General features: G+C 43.4%; 1 protein-coding gene across 3 annotated transcripts in view; it reads left to right on the top strand.

Moving 5' to 3' along the window:
* PRR5L (proline rich 5 like) overlaps nucleotides 1-20,066 on the top strand; it is a 44,614-nt gene that overhangs the window by 16,535 nt on the left and 8,013 nt on the right. For all 3 annotated transcript variants that reach the window (XM_037395885.1, XM_037395887.1, XM_037395884.1), the window contains 4 exons: nucleotides 1,141-1,189; nucleotides 13,063-13,120; nucleotides 16,006-16,097; nucleotides 19,672-19,812. In XM_037395885.1, the coding sequence (XP_037251782.1) occupies nucleotides 1,141-1,189; nucleotides 13,063-13,120; nucleotides 16,006-16,097; nucleotides 19,672-19,812 (340 nt within the window). The remainder of the gene's footprint in view (nucleotides 1-1,140; nucleotides 1,190-13,062; nucleotides 13,121-16,005; nucleotides 16,098-19,671; nucleotides 19,813-20,066) is intronic.

Below are 20,066 nucleotides of genomic sequence, written 5' to 3'. Positions count from 1 at the left end.
TCTCATAGAAATAGAAATGTGTTTTGAGATAGGCGGTCTGAATATAACCACTCAGACAGAGGAGTAAAGGCATGTTGGTGTGTGAATAAATGTAGAAGTGTTATGAAATGGTTTGGGAGGAAGGTTGCTGTCAAACTTAACATTCAGCAAAGATTAGGAAAAGGTGGTGTAGTTTATTGGTAACAACATAGCCTGAGAACTGGATGGTCCTTAATAAAATGCCATTTTTGAGCACTGTTGATTATACTTCATGTTGGTGAAAAGCAGAACTCTTGGAACAGCAAAAAAAATTCAATGTTTCTCAGTGGAAAGTGTTAGGAACCTTTTAAATTTTAAGCAAAGTTTACTGCTACAGAATTTATGTTCACAGTCACTAAAAGTGCAAATGCACTGAAGTGTTGTGTGTTTTTAATGCTTCTTCTGATGTAAAACAATCCTGACTTTGGTATCAGAATTTTGAAATACAAATGTGTATTGGGATGTAAAACTTCTATAAGAGCCTGATTTTAAAATCCAGCAGTTTGTATCAGAAATTAACTTTAGAGTGGCTTCTGCCTGCATGTATTTAAAACACGTCTTGTTAAATTTCTAGAATTTCTTTCTTGAAAAATATGCCTTTTTTTTTTTATTTTTTATTAAGTGAGGTAGTCATGGGGAAGCTGCAGCTTCTGCTTATGTGTTTACTTCGTTGCTCTTCTCCTTATCCTCCTACCTTCTACTTCCAAGAGAAAAGGAAGTACAGCATTAGGGAGATATGCTATCTTCGGTGAAAATGAAAGGCATCTTTTTTTTAAACAAAAAGCAGGGAAAAATAGTGAATTTCAAACGAAGCCACTTTAAACTGTCTCCCCAACTTTCTGTGAATTCAGGAGGTGAACGGGTTTTTGCTTGTTCTAGCTGTATGGCTTATAAATAGAAGACTTCAGGGAAACTGTTTCATTCCTTCATGATTTGAGAATAGCCTCTGTAGACATTTGTAGAATATATACCTAAATGTAAAAGTAATCTAACTGTGGCCAAAATGACACATTCATACATACTCACGTGTCTTTGGTATGACTGGTAGTAAAGTGCGGATATACCTGTAAGAAATGACCAGCAATGGCTGTTATTTCATGGCTGCATTCCTTCTGTCTACAGACGGCTGCTGAAGAGTGAACTTGGATCCTTCATCACAGATTACTTTCAGGTATTACATGGTTTGCTTGCTTGCTTTTGAGGTTTGTTCTCTTCAGCTTTTTAGCCTATAAAAAATTAGGCCCCCTTATACATACATGTAGCCTCCGTGTTTCGTTTTTGTTTTGCTACAGAAGATGGAGGTACTGGACTTTTTTTAATGTGGGTTCATGTAGCCTTGGGAGTAATCATATTTATGGGCTTTGTGCTAAATTAAGTATAATCTTCCTTTGTGCTTAGGAAAGGCTGCTAGTAGCCTGCCAAGGTCAAGAAGGAATTCACTTGAACTTTATGAAAAGGTATCCCACCTTCTTTAAAGTTTTCTTTCACCCCTGTTTCTCTAGTATAGAGAATTCAGTAGTAGGTTTTCTGCAACATGGGCCAACAAAGGGGAAGAGAAAAGATAACAGCTGTCTGGTTTGGGCGGTGGGGGGCAGAGAAGGAAGTCCCTATCAGCAGGAAATCAACCTGGGTACTGTTCGCCTTTTAGTCCCACAAATACAAATGCAACCTGTGAAAAAGCAAAAGATGAAGGACGAAGGAAGACCTGATCAATCACAGTTGTGAATAAGTGTTAATTGCCTTCTATTGGTATGATACTGTCCAGACAGATGGAGGTTCAAATGTAACCACGTTAAAGTGTACTGGATGATTTTGAGAGAGCACTGATGGCTTTCAGTGTTCTAACTTGTTCAGTGTAGTGTTGAATAAAAAAAAAAAAAAAGAGGTAGCTGAAAACAAGGGGGTTTTCTTCCCTTTGAGTGAGAGGGAGAGAAAATTTCAGTACTTTCTGAAGCGGCTGACACTGCTGCGTACTGCGCTAACAGCTTAGAAAGGGGAAAAAGAAGAATAGTGTTGTTTCCTATCAGTATTCGATTACATGACTTAAAAAAAAAAAATACACTGTGCAATCAAGTGAGAAGCAAGCTCCAGCCCCAGGGGTAGTTGTGTTTCACTTCTTTAGACCCTCTCCTCACAAGTGGTTTACTGGAAAGAGTGGCTGCTGGCACCAAACGGCGGCATGTTTCCTAGGCTCTGAGTGTGTAACACTAAGTGCCTGGGTTAAGTGGAAATCTGCTACTGCTCCTGCTAATTTAAAAACAGGCAAATGTAAGTTTGCAACTAACACATGTGGCTAATTGAAATTTGAAAGGTCTTGATCAGGTGCCCAGGTACTACAGTGTTAGGCATGGGGTGTGAGGCTGGAATAAGCAGAAAATGTCCACAGGCAACTTCATGCACCTGTAAGCCTGAAGAAGCTGAGCACGGTCTTGCAGGGTGTGAGGTGCGGAGGTATGTCTGTTACCTGGTTTTGAAAAGTCAGAGTTTACTGAAAGAGGCCTGGGTGGGTTCCAGTGCTGAGGAAGACACAGCTGCATCGTGTCACTGTGCAAGAGGAGCTAACTACTGCTGGGGACTGGATGGCTCCCAGCACCGGGGCTGGATTTGTTCTTTTCCCCCAGACTGTAAACCTCGAGCCTGTCACAGTCATGCTGGGGCTAGTGGCATTAGCTGAGACTCCTTGGATCTCTTAGTAGTAGAGCTGACAACTGAAGAGACTGCTTAGACTACAGCCTGATTGCTGCTGGAGGATGGATATCTGTGTTGCATTCCTCTTGGCAAGCTGAGGGCATCTGATCTTGTCCTGAGAGAAGGCTCTGATCGCCAGCACTGTTCCCTGCCAAAGCAGGAGAAGCTGTGTGCTCTCACCCTAACGGCAGGACCATACTTCTTCAGCCGCAGACCATGATTGCAGTGTAGGTGCTCAGCACTGAGCTACTGCTGGGAGAGCGGTGGCCTTCGCCTCGGCGAGCGGGCAGTGGAAGGGCCTGGCAGCGATCATCGCTGGGTTTGTTTTCCTGTCAGTCTGTCTGTTCACACTTGTACGAATACCTCACTGTATATGTACTAGTTCACCTGCAATTGCTATTCTCCCACTGAAGCCAAAGGGACTCAAACTTAATTTCTGTAATTTCTTTTTTCCCCTCTCAATGTTGAAAGGAGTTACTTGGCATCCGTCAGACTTAGCCTGAAGTAAAGCTCTTGGTGCTGGCAAGCCATGAGACTAACGTTGAGATAAGGGCTATTGTAAGAAATAAGCTTTTTTCCCTGCTGTGAGCTAAGATGCAGAATTATTTCTGATTCTAGACTCACAGCGCGTGGCAGTTGCCACTCCCTCCTTAATGTCTTTACTCAAAAATTCCTGTGTTGTGAAGTTGGGAAAGACTATTCATGTGCCAAAGAAGGGCTGACAACATTATTTCATTTGCCTGTGGGTACAGTTTCACTGCAGATGCCAGCTGATTTACAGCAGTACTGCTGCAACCTAAATGAGCAGAGTTGAATCAGGCTGCTGATTTGACTAGAAAGTAACCTTGAAAGAAAAAATAAAGTTTTCAACTACTTCCTTTGACTTGTGCTCATCTCCTCTGGTGTGGGTGAAGTAATGGGAGTGGGCCACCAGGATGGGGAGTGGAGAGGAAGTGCGTCTTCTGGCTGTAACTTCCTCCTCCGTTTGTTAAAGCCCACTGAAAAGCTATCCCAAGAACCAAGTTTACTGTTCTTTTAGATTGAAATGGACCCTAGAGGATCTGCTCTCAGGTGTAACCAGGCAGCTTTAAATGTCCTAGCAGCAATTAGAGCAACTAACTGGATCATGTAATATTTAGATGTGATAAATTTACTTAAAATTTTTCCATTTCTTATGCCACAGCAATTGTAATAGGAGCCAGTAAGATAGTATTTAAAATCACATTTTCCATTGTTTTAAGAGATCTGGCTCTTACATTAGGTATATTTTACACATATGCGCACAATTTTTCTAACCGCTGAATATTCAATACTAAAATAAAGCAGAACTTTTATAGTGAGACGAATCTACCTTTGCAATCAACTTGATTTGATTACTCACAAGTCCTTTTCACCAATGCTCATACAAATTACCACATTTAGCTCCTGGAGTTGCTGAAGGAATGTTTAGGAAATGGATGGGGTTTAGGCAGCTTTCCTCTGCTACCAGACTCTCATCATACCAGAATTACTGAGTCTGGTTTGTATTTGAAAGAGAAATGTAATTCCTGCAAGGGTTTCAGTGGGAACGGAGATGTTTCATTCTGCAGCAGATTCGTGTTTATAAATCCGCTGTTTTAGCAACCCTATTATATATGCAAGCCATCTCCTTGGATCGGCATCTGAGTGTAGATGCCAGATAGCCGGGATTCATAATATTTGCTGCAGATCTGCCTTAAAGCAAATATTCATACCCCAGGATTGCCAGTACTGACTTTGCGTGTGAACTGCTCCAATAGTTTCCTGCTGCTGAGAAGGGGCACTTTGTACCCACCCCTCTGCTCCGTAACCCAGCAGGGCACCATCTGCTCTCACTGCTGGCTTAGCTCTCTGGTGATCAGCTGAACTGCAACAGGGAGGAATCCTATGACCATGAAAGGTGAGAGCCTGGGATTAGGAGGAACAGCGTGTATTGGTGACCAGGACTTCTCTGAGGCAGCTGTAAGGCTTTTCGGATAAGCTCCCTTTGTGCTGTCTGACCCTTGTGGTTGTGGAGAAACTTTTTGAAATATAAAAGGAGTGAGTGTTGATAAATTGATGCATTATCTTCCTGATTCTGCAAACAGCCTGAAACAAAACCTTTGGAAAGGATGAACTGCTTTGTTTCACTCTCTGGGGGCTTGTTAATCTTGAAACTCACAGGGGAAAATGGAAATGCTAGCTATTTCACATCTAACCGCTTTAGCAGAACTGCCCGGTTTATGCACATTAACTCCAAACTGTCTCCTCCCGAGGTGGAGAGACCCAATTCCTTGCCAGGCACTGTAACCTCTCCCAGCACCCATGGGCTGCAAATGCAGAAAGTCAGGTGCCCAGAGTTGTCATCTTTCCACTCTGTGGTCTGCTGCCTGTGCTGGCAGGGCTGGTAGGTGAGGGATGGCAAACGGACTGTATTTAATGCAGTGAGAGCTTTGGTGTCTTAAAACCAGAAGTCAAGCTGTTGCAGTGCAGAGCTGTGGGAGGTGACAAGGAGTTAGTGACTCGGAGTCAGGCCCAGCTTTCTGTTTGTATGCAAAACCATAGAAACCACAATATGCAAATACCCGTGTTGCTGGGGTGTCCAGCAGAGTAAGAATAGCAAGATGATAATGGATAGCTGCAAAAGTAAGCAGCAGTGGTGATGAGGCATGCCCAGACCCAAGCCTCAATTGATTTTGCCCCCTCCCTTCAGAGCGGCCAGAACTGGGACGGTACACCTTGCTGTGGTCAGAGTCCCTCTCGCTGTAGGTAAGCTGGCTGTGCAAGGGGGCTGCGGTGGTGGGGGAGACATGTCCTCCTGCTGCTGCTGCGGCACTGTAAAACTTTTGCTTAAGTCCCTGGTGCATGTCTTTCTCGAACTCCAGCCTATCCGGCATCTCTCTTGATGCTTGCTCTCCGTTGAGAGGCTGCTTTGTAAAGCCATGCTACAGCTGAAAATGGTGCGTGTCCCTCTCTCCTGCTTAGCCAAAGAGAAAAACCTGGTGCATGTGACATTTCTCTCCTTGGTGCCAGGTTTCTATTTCTACCTGCTTCAGAGCAAGGCAAGGAAGTAGTTGTGTATGTTATTGGAGTGGTGGTTGTTGCTGGATGAAGGCAGCAGTAGCTCTTCTCTGGCCAAATGCCATCCCATGCCTGCTGCCAGGGGCTGCAGCAGCTCAGCTGCAGCACAGGGGGAAAGAATGGTCACTTGTGTGATTTGCAGAGCTCAGCTGTGTGTCTGCGATACTCTTTTGTGTCAAGCTGGTCTTTATTATTGTATTTCTTTCCTTGCTGGCTGGGAACCTCTGTTCATGCAGGTCTGCTGATTATTTCTGCTTCATCTGGCACTTTCTAGGACCGAGCTTTCATGGAGCAGCTCCAGAGATTCCATAGCAACTGCCCAGCTTCGTTATCATGGACAGGGTCACCCGGCAGCTCAGCCCCATTACTGTGAGCTGAGCAGAAGACCTAGCCCTGGGTGGCAGTGGCAGTGGGGACACCTGCTTCAGGCCCTGCGTGCACTGGCTTTGTAGACATGAGTGATTCACTTGAAATGGTGCGAGGTTGCTACCCCTTGAAGTGTAGCGTGGTGTGACATGCTGTGCCCTGGCTAAGCAGGGCTCCCACCTGGGGCGCTGACTCATCAGTGCAGAGCTGGTGGCCCGACCATGGGATTTTCCCGTAGCTGCTGCCTTGCTTGACACCTTGTGGTCTAGATCAAAGCGGTGCTGCCTACTCGGTCTGCCCAGTCTGCTCTCCTTATTACTCTCCCTGCCTCACTTGTTTTAAGTGAGCTTTCTTTTTTATCTGTTTTGAACAGATCTGTCTCTAGAAGAGGAATTTTAGGATGTTATTTCATATTTATCTTGCAATTTATTATCTATGTAGGATCAAAATGATCTCTCTTCTTCTGTCACTATCTCCCCTCTTTCTAGAGGAAGAAGAAAAGGACAGGGGGGATGTTCCAGGTGTGAGATGCTGCAGCTCACACAGATTTGCATTTTGTAAAACACTGCCAAGAAGTAGGTAGGTGTTTGTGTACAACTGGCAATAACTTTGTAGAAAATACTTGCCAAGTAACTTTGGGTGATGCTTTTTCCTCAAATTAACATCAGATTATCCAAGAAACAGTGTCTATGCACTTGTAGAGCCTGTAAAAATGTGGTTCAATACTAGAACACAAAGCCTCAGTTGCCTAGAAGAGAGTGCTGCGTTTAAGAAATGCTGTAATGTGTAGAAGAAAAAAGTTGGGTTTTTTTTCACCCAGAAAAATAGAGTCAATTATTTTGAGTTTTCTCTGGATTAGTTTATTCCTGTTCCAAGCTTACAAGCGTATGTTTCTGTTTGATGAGCTAGTATTGATTTGTTTATTCTAATCTGGCTTCTTAAAGGCATACTAGCCATGTTTGGCTTGGAAACTTAAAAGGAAACTGAAATTTGTCTGTGATTAAATGGATGTTCATGTCAACTTTTTTCCCCCCAAGAATAGTGGCTTATTAGGAATAGTAATATTTTCTTGATTAACAGGAGAATTCCTTTGTGTCTTGCTACACTGCAGCGACAAGGCTTTCAGATGAGATGTGAAGTCGCCTGTGATGGCTTGAGCCTCCTCGATGTTTTCTGTGGAGCTACTGCCAAAACTACTTAGCTGCTTTTCACCACCCTTCAACTTGCATGTAGCAAGCTGTGCTAGTGGTAGGGCTATCGCTCCAAAATTCTTCCTGTTGGTTCTGCCCAGAGGCTGTCACTGCGACCAGGCTGCTAGGAAAGTGCTCCTGACAGGCAACATCTCTATCTTTGGCAAGTCAGATGGATACGATTTTGCATGGCACGTAGTTGGAGCCTGCACAGGAAGGGCCTCCATGGTCCCTGTTGGGGATGGCCAGCTCCTGGCAAGGTAGAGGAGGGAGAAGGTGCCCATTACTGCTAGTTTGAGAGAGGAGCCCCAGCTGTTGTGCCTGGGACAGCTTCCACCTTCAGTCATTGTGCTGGGGGAACTGGAATTGTTTCTCTGGATGTGGATGGAGAAACTTGCCTCAGTTTCTCTAACAGGAGAGGAAGGGGAAAATATCTGTGCTGGGAAAAAGGAATTACCTGGAAAGTGCCTGTGCTTTACAGCATGGTGTGTGACTGCCTTCAGATTATTTTTTTTTGTTACCAACAATTTCAGCACAGCTTCCTTTGCAAGAGTAACAAACACACATGTATTGTGGGAGGGTTTCTGCTGAGGAAGAAGGAAAAGTGGTTTTTCTGGAGCTTTGAATACTGTCTGCCGAAACTGGGGCATTTGAAAACTTACTTAAGGCTTTGTCTTTGCTGCACTTGGTGGTGGTTTACCTGAAACAGCTATTGTGCTTTTCTGTGCTGAGAAAAGTAGGGGGGTTTCAACCTGCAAGATTTCACAAGCCCACTTCTATCTGCTGCAAAACATCTCTCCAAATTTCTCGACTGCATGTACATGCGGGGGGTTAACCTGGGGCTTTGTTTCTCTGCAGTGCATGCTTCAGCATAGCAAGAGTAAGGGCAGGATTGCAGCACCCACAATGAGCGTATAGCAGCTTGTGGTGTCCCAACAGCAGGGTGAGGACTTCACCCTGGGGATCCTGGGAAAGCTGATCTGGGGAGGGGAGGGAATAACTGCCTCCCCAAGTGCACAGTTCAGCTGTAATTGCAAAGAAATGGAAGGTGGCAGCTAAACTTTTTCAAATAAATGCACCCTTCAAACTCACTTGGTGTAAGTCTTCATCTGGTCTTACTTGCAAATAGAAGATTTATTTCTCCTCTCAGCTCTGTGCCTCTGTGTTGCCTCTGGCAACCAGGGATAAAGCAGTAAAATGAGACTTGCAATCTAGACAAGGTCTGATACAGACCCTCACTGCAGCTGCATTTATTAGATTGTATTTATTTGTCAGAAAACCCTGTAGGGTTTTTTAATGAAAATTTACCTGTCTGGCTTGATCTGAGGGGGTAATATTTGTATTGAATCTGTTCCTAAGCCTGTGACTTTAGCAGAAAAGACATAAGTAAAATGTCCAGATATTTTTAAGATGAGGAGAAGAGAAATGTAGTTTTTTGTTGTTTTTTTTTTAAATTATTTTTTCCTTTTTCAGTAAGTCTCTCTTCCACAGGAAAAGGGAAAATTTGAGAGGGTATTTGCAACATCTGCAGGAACTGTATGGAGCTAAGTTTTTTTTTTTTTTCTTCTTTTTTTTAAGAAACCTTAAGAATGAGATGATGCAATCTATTTAGCATATGGAATTACTGATAATGCATTCATGAGAGCATTATAAATTCTTTACTACAGGGTAACGATTGATATATCTGTTTTTATAGATAGAACTGTGCTGCTCATGAAGGTGTACAAATGCATATTTTTCTGCTGACATAGCTGTAAAACACAAAAAAATATCTCTGAAAGTAGAAAGCATCGTTAATACTAACCTACAAGCAAAGTAACTGGAAAATTGTATCCACAGTGCTTACAAAGATTCTGTAAGTTGAAACGTAATGTTTTTGCACAGATAGAGAAGGAATTTCTATTTCTTGAGAAGAACACAAGAAAATAAGTGTGACACCCTCATATATACGTGTGTGTATACAGTTTTTTATTCTATAGTAATTAAAAATGGCACAGCATTAAAGACCAGCTGTAAATTTTCCCTGCAATATATGAGAGGTAATTACCTTGAACGATAGGTTGAAAAATAAAGGATTATAGAGGTACTTCATTAATAAATTGAAAGCAATTGGAAGGGTAAAAGTGCAATATCACTTCAAACATTATCTTATTGTTCGGGAAGAAAAAGATTTACAGCGTAAGTGGGTTTCACTCCTCCCCCCCCAATTTTTTCCTTTCTAGATTTTTCTCCCTCCTTTTCCACATTGTTTTTTCCTGGAAAGTCTGTTGTTGTTGTCGTTGTTGTCCAGTGCCTGACATGTGCAGTCATTTATTTGTATTTCTGCTAGAGAATCTTTGCAAAATAGCCACCTTCCATTAGCTGATCACGTTTGGAAATGCTGAACATTTTTTTTCATTGTGTGAACTTATTTATCCAACTTGCTAATTGCTGTTATCATAGCCCAGGTGAAAAGTATCTCCCAGACACATTCCCTTTGCAGCTTACTCATCCTTTGGCAGCCCTGTTCCTCCTGTGCTCTGCTGGGAACTTTGGCTTTCTCTTCGTCTCAATCCTAACGCTCACCCCGGCGGAGGAGTGAACCCTAGACAAAGGCCCCCCAGCCATTAAAAATTTCTCACTGACAAGTTCCCTTTGCTCCCTGCAGCCCTTTGTCACGTTGGTGACAATAAAATCAGAAAACAGGCTTCTGCAGGAAGGGGGCGGAATTCCATAGCACAAAAAACTGCAGAAGGTGGTGGACCTTTTTTTTTTTTTTTCAGAATCAAGGTATGGCTTTTTGGCTAAAACTGAGTAAGCTGTTATAAGCAGGGTGAGATATCACAGGTCATGGAGGTGGCGTGAGCTGCCAGACCCTCGGTGGTGCATGTGCCGCTGGAGGTCCCTCCATGCCTGCTAACCTGTGTGGGCAGCAGTGTCGTGGAAGGAGTCAGCACAGACCAAAACATACCCTCCTCAACTGACAGCCATGCACTCTGTGAAGCCTAAAAGCAGCTGCTTTGTTGTCTGCAGTATTGCCAGAGAGCTCTGCTTTTTACCTGTTGGCATCCACAGCTTTTCAGCTGCAGTGAGTGAGAGTCATGTCATGTCTGCGAGCGGGTTCAGAAGGTCACAGGCAAAAGTGCTTTGGGCTCTTGTCTCCACATGGTCACCTGTGTGTGGAATAGCAATTTTAGCACCTCTGACAAACAGGACTGTTCAAGTCAGATCTGATTCCTGTGCTGAAATTACTAGGATTGGTTGAGTATTGAAATTTGTTTAGAGCTTGACTATACTGCATGGATAGGATTGCTTTTGCACTCTGCTAGAGCTAGTAAGGGTCAAAGTTTTGTGACTTGGATGGGCGGTTCAAATAATACAGTTTCATTCCACATGTTGCTCCTAAAATGCTGTGGGGTTTTTGTGTAACTAATTTAAAAAGAACATAAATTCTACATTATTTTGGGAATAAGGCCATACCAAATATTTTTGGGGTTGAATTCTGAAACAAAGCCAAAGCCACCTGCTAGCATGGGCAAATTACCTTGATTACAAGCATGACCAATAATTATTTTTCCCTTGTATGCACTACACTATATTTAACTGTTATTGCTACTAACAGAACTTACCACTGATTAATTGGTTGGCCATTAGCCTCCTTATGTCATGACTGAATTCTGAATACAGATTAGGGGATGCAGGTTGGGTTGGTTTTTTTTTTTAAAGAGATATCTCAAAAATACTTACATCTGGTGCATTTGAGACAAGTAAGCCATTGTAGCAAAACATGAGTTAACGTTTTAATGTGAAGTAGCCATGAGATGGGACAACAGCCAAGGAAAGGTACCCATTTCCTCTCTGTGGTATAACACCACACTTCTTTCACACTATGAAGAAGACAATGCCCATACAGTCTTATCTTGACTTAAGACAAAACTTTTCACAGAAGTTCCCCCTACTACCCATAGCATGTGAGGTGACTGATGAGCTTGTATGGCTTGTTCTTTCTTCCAGGCCCTTTTTGCTGAAATCTTGACAAAGATGCAAGTGGAAAATTTTCTCTCTGATATTGCACTGGCGCCCAGACCCAGGGGGTCTCAGAGCTCACCTTGCACGAGATGAGATTCGAAAGGAAAAGGAGTTTCTTGAATTCAGCCCCTGATTTTATTACTTGCAGTGTTTTCCTACCTGCCAGCTTTTTGAATATAAATTCTCCACCAGGGAAATGCATCCAGAGGTGTTTGCTTACTGATAGGATGTATGGTGGTCTCTTAAATCCCTTAGCCTCTCTCTACTTGGAGTCTGTCTGATTACATACTATTTAGGGAAAAGCCCTTCCTTTTCTACACATTTAAGTGATGTCTGATGCTAGCAAGCAGGATTTTCAAGTCACAAGCTTTTCTTTTATTCTGGGAATGAAGTACAAGCGGAGGATGTCACAGAGCAACACTTCCTCCTTTTTATTCCTTTCCACAGTACCCCGGTGTAATATTGCTTCTTGTGGGGAGGATGCGGAGGTGTGCTGCTCTCTTTGCTTGGGGTGGCATACATGGTTACCTGCTTGAGTGTGTCACAAATGAACCAGCCTGGTATATGGTTACAGGAGGAAGGTATATCATCCAGAGCAGCAGCGCAAGGGCAGGTGTGCAGTACAGCAGCTCATCAGGAGGCCCGGGTAGTTGTCCAGGCACTGAGGTAATGGCAGTGTCCACTGACAGTGAAAAAAGATGTTCCTTGTTCCTCAGCTGGTGAAAGGTTGAGAGGTGCATGTTTGACCTGGTTACCCATTAAAAACAAAACTTGAAGGATGAACATGAGAGCAGGAGAGGTCTCTGAATATTGTGCACTACCCTGATACTGAATCCTTTCAAAGGGACAGAAGGCTTTATTCTCTGTCAAAATAATCTCTGTGGTAGGACTGAACCTTTTAGGATGCAATGATAGCGTGTTTTGTGGTGATAGCAGCTCCTTTCTCTGGGATTCTCAAAGCTTTTCAGAATAACTGATTCACCTAGTGCTGTTGGGAGAACAAAAATGTAGGTGTCATTTTTGCACCATTCTTATGTTTGGGGAAATGGGAACAGAAAGCGTATCAGATATTCAGATGTCTGCAAACAGGCACATAGATATCTTGATCAGTCTGGTCTCTGTGACAGTTCAGTTTATCTAGAAAGACTAGCTCCTGTCACTGCTTCTGCCGCTTGGGACTGAATACTGAGATGATCTAACTGCTCAGTATAGCAAAAAAAAGCCTCATAGAAAAATAATAGGTAGGAATAGAGAAGTAAGTGTCAAGGGAGCTGAACTGGCTTACCATACAGTCGGGCAAGTACTGAACTAGAGCAAAGGAGGAAGAGAGTGGGACACTTTGATCATTTGGCCCTTTGATCACCTCCATCATGTGACTGAGGGTATAGCTTATGTAGCTGTACTCTTCTGTTGAGAACCATTTTGTTTTCTTGACTCCTTCCTTCACCCAGGACAGATCTTTTCTTCCCACTTCTGGCAAGTGTTTCAACTATCTGCCGTGTTCTCATGTCTGGCTGAACAAGAGGGGGTTACTGAATGTAGAACACTCACAGTAAGACCAGGACTGGTGGTGGTGCTGGGAGAAAGTGCTACGATATGACTAATCTTTAGATAACTGCATGCAAAGCAGATAACATCTGAAAAAGATTTATTCTTCCATGTTTATTTTAAATCTCAGAAAAGGCAAATGCATGTCTCTCTTCTCTCTTGACAGAACCAGCTCCTTGCGAAAGGTTTGCTGTTTATAGAGGAGAAGGTTAAGCTGTGTGAAGGCAAGTATTATAAGAAACCTGTTGTGGAAGGGAGTTGTGCTTTGATGTTTGGTCAAACAAGATGATCCCCATGTCTGCAAAGCATACAGTCCTTTCTGTTATTGTCTTAGGGTATCATATAAGCTCTCAGGAGCCAGGATGCACTGCAGCCTTTCTAAGGCTTAAGAGCTGGTGGGCTGTTTGTATAGCCATGTAGCTGCAACACTCCCACTAGTCACGTTTTCATAGCAAAAGCAGTTGCAAGACTGCTAAGATCTGCCTTCTGCCTTTTATTTCTCAATGTGATTTGCAGCTCAATGTAATCACGATTTTGGTTACTGTGTCATGCTTTTGAGAGCTGAACTAATAGGCTTTGTGTAAATTTAGAGAAAAAAACAGTCACTTGGGTGGGAATTAAATCCTTCAAGAAAGAAGCTGATCGCACATGAAGTTCTGTTCGAACCACTGGGGTACAGATGCTTGCCCCCACAGAGCCTGTGGACAAAGACCAGTGTGGCGCAGCCACTCTGTGTTGGATGTGTGGGGAGTTAGTCACGTATATTAACAGTTGCTCAAGCAGAGCAAGCTCTCTAGAGCACATGTCTTTATTCAAAGCTAGGCTGCTGTTTGATTTGACCCAGTTTTGTAGCCTGTTAGGGAAGATCCCTTGCTAATCACCAGCGTGCTGTATCTGGGTCATTAAATGCCAATAGACACTTACAGTCTTGCATCATTGTTGGTGCTGGGTTCCTCTGCACCATTCTTCACCAAGTGGCTTCTCCATCCTGCCAGCAGGCTGCAGGACTCAGACCCTAAAGGAGCTGTGCAGTTGCCAGCCTCCTGCTTGGTGCGTGCTTCTTCAGCACTGGCCCTGTGAGGAAGGGAAAGAAGGCAGATTCATGCATTTTCCCGAATGTGGGTACCTGCCCTGCCACTGCCAGCTTTTCAGAATGAGTGCTGTGCAGCTTGTTGTAGGTTTTATTTTCTGTGTCCATCAAAAACTATTCCAATATCTGTTTTACCGTTATGAAAATTGAGTTCCAGTCTGTAGTAAGCTGAGAGCTGCCAGGGAGCAGTTTGTAGCTGCTCAAGTAGTTTGGGTAAGATGAAGTTTCCCAAGCAGACAGCAGAAACCCTCTTCCTATGCCTAATTTTTTTATCTGTAAAGTGACACTGGAGCCACTTCGCCCATGCAGGCTGGCATCTCTGCAGGAGATGACTCATGGGCACCTTTCTTTCATAATGTGTGAGCTTATTGCAGATCTTGTGGTCACAGCAGGAATGTCTTGTACACACTCCTCAGTTAGCTCCATCTTCCTGGAAAATTTCTGCTGTCCTAGTACTCAGAGATGGAATAATGTTCTTGCTGCATTGCATGACAATGTTTTATTGTGTCTGTTTTTCAGATCACAGCTTTTTATTTTCACATGATTTTCCTTTATACAGTCTGTCAGAATCTCTTTCAATGCCTGTTCAAACCATTCCTCCTTTCCATTCAGAAGGAGTTCTCCATGACATTTCATTCTGACTCTGCACACCAAAGCATTGCAGTCCTGGGGAGGAGGCAGAGGAGGGAAAAATTTAAACATTCAATTAGTCTGTTTCCTGTTGCCTTTTTCACTTGCATTTGGCAGTTTCTGATAATGGGTAGCTGTGATAGGGGTGTTGGGTTGGTGCTTCTCTGCTTGCAGTTCCAGTTTTGAAGCCGGTGTCATACCTGACACAGTGACCTCTCTGAACCCTCCTGCAGTCGTCGGTGGGCTCTGCCTGAAAGGAGATGTCTGCAGGACCTGGTCCTGCTAGCTCTCTGCTCTCTGGCTCTGTCCTAAGCAGCACAACCAATGGGCAAGCCCAGTGAAAACCTGTGTGGAAATCTCCAGAGGGGAAAAGTACTTCAGAAGACAGTGATAAGGCTCCTTTGCATTGCAATTTTACCTGCATTCCAGTTCCTCATGTAGGGCTTTCAATCACCTTGAGGCTTAGCCTTCAAAGCTGTCTTGAGCTTCTTCTGGGGTATGTTATTAAAAACTTGAAAAAAACATAGCAAACCTTTGGCCTTTGGGATGGGAAAAATTTCCAAAAAAACCTTGAAGGCTTTGGGCCCAAATGCTGAGGAGCACGCAGCTCTAAGTCAAGCCTATGAGCATTATTTTAAATGTCTATTCAAATGACTATGTTCAGTAAAGCATTTTTTGGTAATAATAGGCTTTTGACCACAGTTGTATTTATGTTATGGGAATCATGAGTTGCACAACTTAGTCTGCCTTAATTTTAAATACCCACCTACATTTGAGGATGTTTGTTCAAGTTGGAGTCATATGAGGGGTAGCCACAAGTAGGTTTCATTCCAGAACCTTCCTAAGTGCCACGTTTTAGAGGAGCATGGTGGCTTTGTGGCTGGTCAGGACCCTGACTGCTGTGTCTGTTCTTGGGAACTGGGGGATGCTAGAGGGGTCTCAGCTCTTGTAAATGGTCTCCCTGACTCAGTCGCTGCAGAACGGTTGATGTTGGCTGTGACCTGCTGGTTTTCAGATTCAGCTGCTGATGTGCAGCCATGCTCCCACACTAGTTGAGCACGCTAACTGTGGGCTGTGAGTTTACACAATCCTTTGCTGTGGAGTTAAAGCCTCTGGTTGGAGAGGGGCTTCACTCTTCTGCTGGAATTGGTCTCATGTTTTGCACAATGCTGTCTTCTTTGCATTAAGCAACACAGCAGTTTATGGTCACAGCCTTGTGTCTCTATCAGACTGAAGCTTGGCTAAGCAATGTCCAGTTTTGGATGGAAACTGTAAATGTGAAGGGTGGGTTTGTATCTTACTTAGGGAATTACACAGTAGTGGGAAAATTCAACTTGATTTTAGTGTCCCTGTTGCTAAAGCTCTTGCTCCTAATCTCTGTTTTCATAGGTGAGGATCGCATTGAAGTCCTGTCTGAAATCTGGGATCACTATTTTACAGAGACTCTTCCTACACTCCAGGCAATATTCTACCCAGTCCAGGTAATCTTAATTATGATTCAGTCTTCAATCAGGTGAGGCAATGTAACTGCAGTGTCTGCCAATGGCACGTGGAAACTTCTCTTCTGTTCCAGCAGTACTGTTTGGGCAGCGGCCAAACAGGTCTCAAAACCTTTAAACTAAATCTGGGAGGAAGGAGAGCCTGTCCGAGTCAGCATTAACTGTGTAAGAAGGACTGCTAAAATCTACTGGGCAAGCACAGTATAATTTATTCCCATTTCTCTGCCCTCTGTGCTTAGCTAAGCTTGAACACTGAAACTGTTGGGCTGTACCTTGTCTAGACTGAAGCTTTGGGCCGTTTGTATTTATAGTTCTTCCATTTTTAAGTACCTGGGACTGTTGGTGCAGATGACAACGTTGGCAGCTTGTCTTCAGAGGGACAAATCTGAAGACCAGATCAGGAGCAAATGTGTTTAACTCACCCTAACTATGTTTGGAGGGCTTATGTCCCAGTTGCGCCTCTGGAAAATCCACTCTTGGGGTTTTTTATGCTTTAATAAGGGGACAAGAAAATCTATGAGTAGAAGATGAATGAACAACTTTAAGGCCTGTTTACACAGGGGATTTTGAAAGCTGGGTATCCTATCAGAAGTGTTGAGCTGTATCATTTTTTAATGTAATTTTAGTTAGTTTCCGTACAAGCAGTCTAATTACCTCCCCAGCCTATTTTCATCTTCTCTTCCATCAGAGAAAAATAAAAATGTACTTCATGAGGAGACTGACGTTCTTGGAAACGCTAGCCTCCTCCTCTTGACTTTTGCCTCTTCCACAAGACAGACTTTCCAGAGCCTTCTAAAATTATTTTTCCTTTGTATCATGTGAAAGGCAGCAGGTAAAGCTTAAAGGTTGATGTGCTGCTTTTGACTGGGGTAGAATTAATTTTCTTTACAGTAGCTAGTATAGGGTTAAGTTTTTGATTTGTGCTGGAAATAGTGTTGATAATTCAGGGATAATTTTGTTACTGCTGAGCAGGGCGTACACAGAGCTGAGGCCTTTTCTGCTCCCCACCCCACTGGCAAGCAGGCTGGGGGTGCACAAGGAGCTGGGAAGGGAACACAGCTGGGACAGCTGACCCCAACTGACCAGAGGGATATTCTATACCGTATGGTGTCATGCCCAGCGTATAGAGCTGTGGGAAGAAGGAAGGGGGGGATGTTCGGAGTTATTGCATTTGCTTTCCCAGGGAACCGTTAGATGTGATGGAACTCTGCTTTCCTAGAGGTGGCTGAACACCTGCCTGCCATGGGAAGTGGTGAATGAATTCCTTGGTTTTGCTTTGCTTGCATGCATGGCTTTTGCTTTACCTATTAGACTGTCTTTATCTCAACCCACAAGTTTTCTCACTTTTCTGATTCTCTCCCCCATCCCTCTGTACGGGAGTGAGTGAGTGGCTGTGTGGTGCTTGGTTGCCAGCTGGGGTTAAGCGCTGGCAGTTGCTCTTTTCCTCTAATCCTATTAAAGTTAACACTTCCTAAGGGAGAAAGGACTTCTGCAAAGACAGACACTAACCTTTCTACTGTGTTTATCTTTATTCTTTCCTTGCTGCAGATGCTTAAAGGTAGGTGCTTGGCAGGTAAAACTTTGCAATTATAATATTGCCTTTTTCTCTCCTCCTGCAGCTAACGCTCAGAGTGACCTAATCTTTTTAAGCAGCAGTTTGTCTGTGCTGCAGCTACCTGTGCACCATTGAAACAGCTGAGCTGTGTGTCATACTGACCGATGCTAATAATTTTGCCACTTAGCAGAAAAATCTACTCCCCTGCTATTAAATGTCTCTAATGAGAAATTGAAAAGAAGTTACTGCAGCTTTTGAAAGTAACTTGGTGGTAGTGGTGAAAGCGTGACTTTGTGACGTTGAGACTCTTTGAAAGCATAACTTCCTTACTGTATTTGTCTTGTCACAATCCCTGAGTCACTCAGCTCATCTAGCTTGTATAACAAAATCTCTTTCACCAAGTCGCAGTTCTTCATATGCTACTTCAGTAGATGGGAAAGTCAGTTTGTTGTTGGTTCCCCATCCTTTGCTGCAAATGCCAGTGATTATTTAGTTGTGCTATTGTGTGATCCCAGCAACTGTCCATTCAGAATGAAAGTCAGCCAGCCAAATGTGTTAAGTGTATGTTACTGAAGGTAGTAACTAGAAGTAACTTCCTATCTCAGCTAAGTTTAAACCCAAGGCTCATAGCTGTTGCAGAACTATGACCTTTATGCAGCCAAGTTGGTTAAATTGCTGTGCAGAGGGAAACTATGTAAACAGGTCACTGGCTTTTGTATAGTTGCAGCTGTTGATGTAACTGATTGGTGTGGAAAAAGAACAGCAAATCTTGTTTTGTTTGGCACAGTAAGATGTTTGCATTTTGAAATGGTGTATGAAGTTAACAGGACTAAAATGCATGATATAAGTAAAAAGGGTGCAGCTGCTGAAATACAGTTCAGAGATATGTACTGGTCTTTACTACACCTCCATGTTTCTAAGCACACAGTGATGGTTTAAAACAGCAAAGTGCTTTTCTTATGGCCAAGTTGCCCTCCAGACTATTGCTTTAATTTGTATTTACATATTGATGATGCTGTTAATTATGGCATTAAAATGAATATGAATTAATGATTAACTGCTGTTAATTCCTTCCAGCTAAATATTTGCCATGTTGAGTGTGTTATAGAGACCATAAAATGGTTCCCAAACAGACTGTGGGGCAGAGATTAACATGCTGGGAAGAACAAGGAAAACTCTTTAGGCTGGAAAGTGCTGGGCAGGTCTGGGAGGAAAGTTTCTGCTGTTAAGCTGCAGTGGAGCAAGAGAAAGTCATGCAGATGTCAAGCACAGCAGAGGGAAAGGCGGTAACACCAGAATGCCAAATGGAGTCCAACTGTGTTTAAATATGCTGAGAAATATTACAACATGCTTACTCGTGGTGTTGATGTAAAAGAAGTAACTGGGAGGACGCAGAGCACCTTGTGGTAGAAATCAGTGCTGTTGCTTTTTGTTAAGTGATGTTTGGTACAAGCAGCGTCACTAGCCTTGATCTAGCCTTATCATCTGTTATGAACCGAACGGTGGATTTCTGTTGTACCATCAAGGTCTAAAGCACAGATGCTGAGGAAAAAGAGGATCCAACACAGACAAGGCTTAGTTAAGAAATAATCTGTACCAGCCTCTTTCCCTACCAAATCTCTGGTTTTTCAGCTCTGAGTGGCAAAAGCACAAGCTGCACTCATCCTGAGTTTTGGCTGTTTGTGACCAAATTGGATGGCAGTTTGGTTTCATGAATACATAGTCTTTTGGTGAAATACAGACCCGTTTTTGGCTTCACTCCAAACATAGTGGCGCCTCAGATGAGGTTTTACTCATTTCAGAATTTCTGTGGGACAGAGACTGAGAGGGAAGCAACTAAAGCGTACCATAAATCCTAAGCCTGAGCAGCTGTGGGGTGCTTTGCCACAGCAGCAATGGGCGGGATAGACCCTTTCCGTCTGTATGCATACATGTGTTCATGCAATGCTCACACATCCCTTTACCAACTAATGGATTTTGTCTTCTGTGTTTTTGTTTTAGGGTCAGGAATTGACTATCCGCCAGATTGCTCTTCTTGGCTTCAGAGACTTGGTCTTGCTAAAAGTAAAGTTGGAAGAAATTCTTCCTCTGGTCCAGACAAAGCTCCCAGCTTCCATTGTCCAGATGCTGTTAATTCTGCAGGTGGGAAGCCTCTGCTCTTCTTTGTCTGTCTCCACTTGTGTATCTTGACCTTATTGAACTAACATGAACCCTACAAAGGAGAGTGGGGAGGGTAGAGGGTACGATGAAGGGGAAGTGATGTGTGCTGATTTGGGAGCAGTAAATGGAGAAATGAGAGCTGAATTTGAATGTCCTGAGCTTTCCTGGGAACAGGTAAGGATGCTGCCATGAAAGGGCCAGGTTCTGCTCTTTGGTTTGTATTTTTCTTGGTACCT

This window comes from Falco rusticolus, chromosome 7 (genome assembly GCF_015220075.1).
Source record: "Falco rusticolus isolate bFalRus1 chromosome 7, bFalRus1.pri, whole genome shotgun sequence".
NCBI classification, from domain to species: Eukaryota; Metazoa; Chordata; class Aves; order Falconiformes; family Falconidae; genus Falco; species Falco rusticolus.
This window is presented reverse-complemented; position numbering and strand designations above follow the sequence as displayed.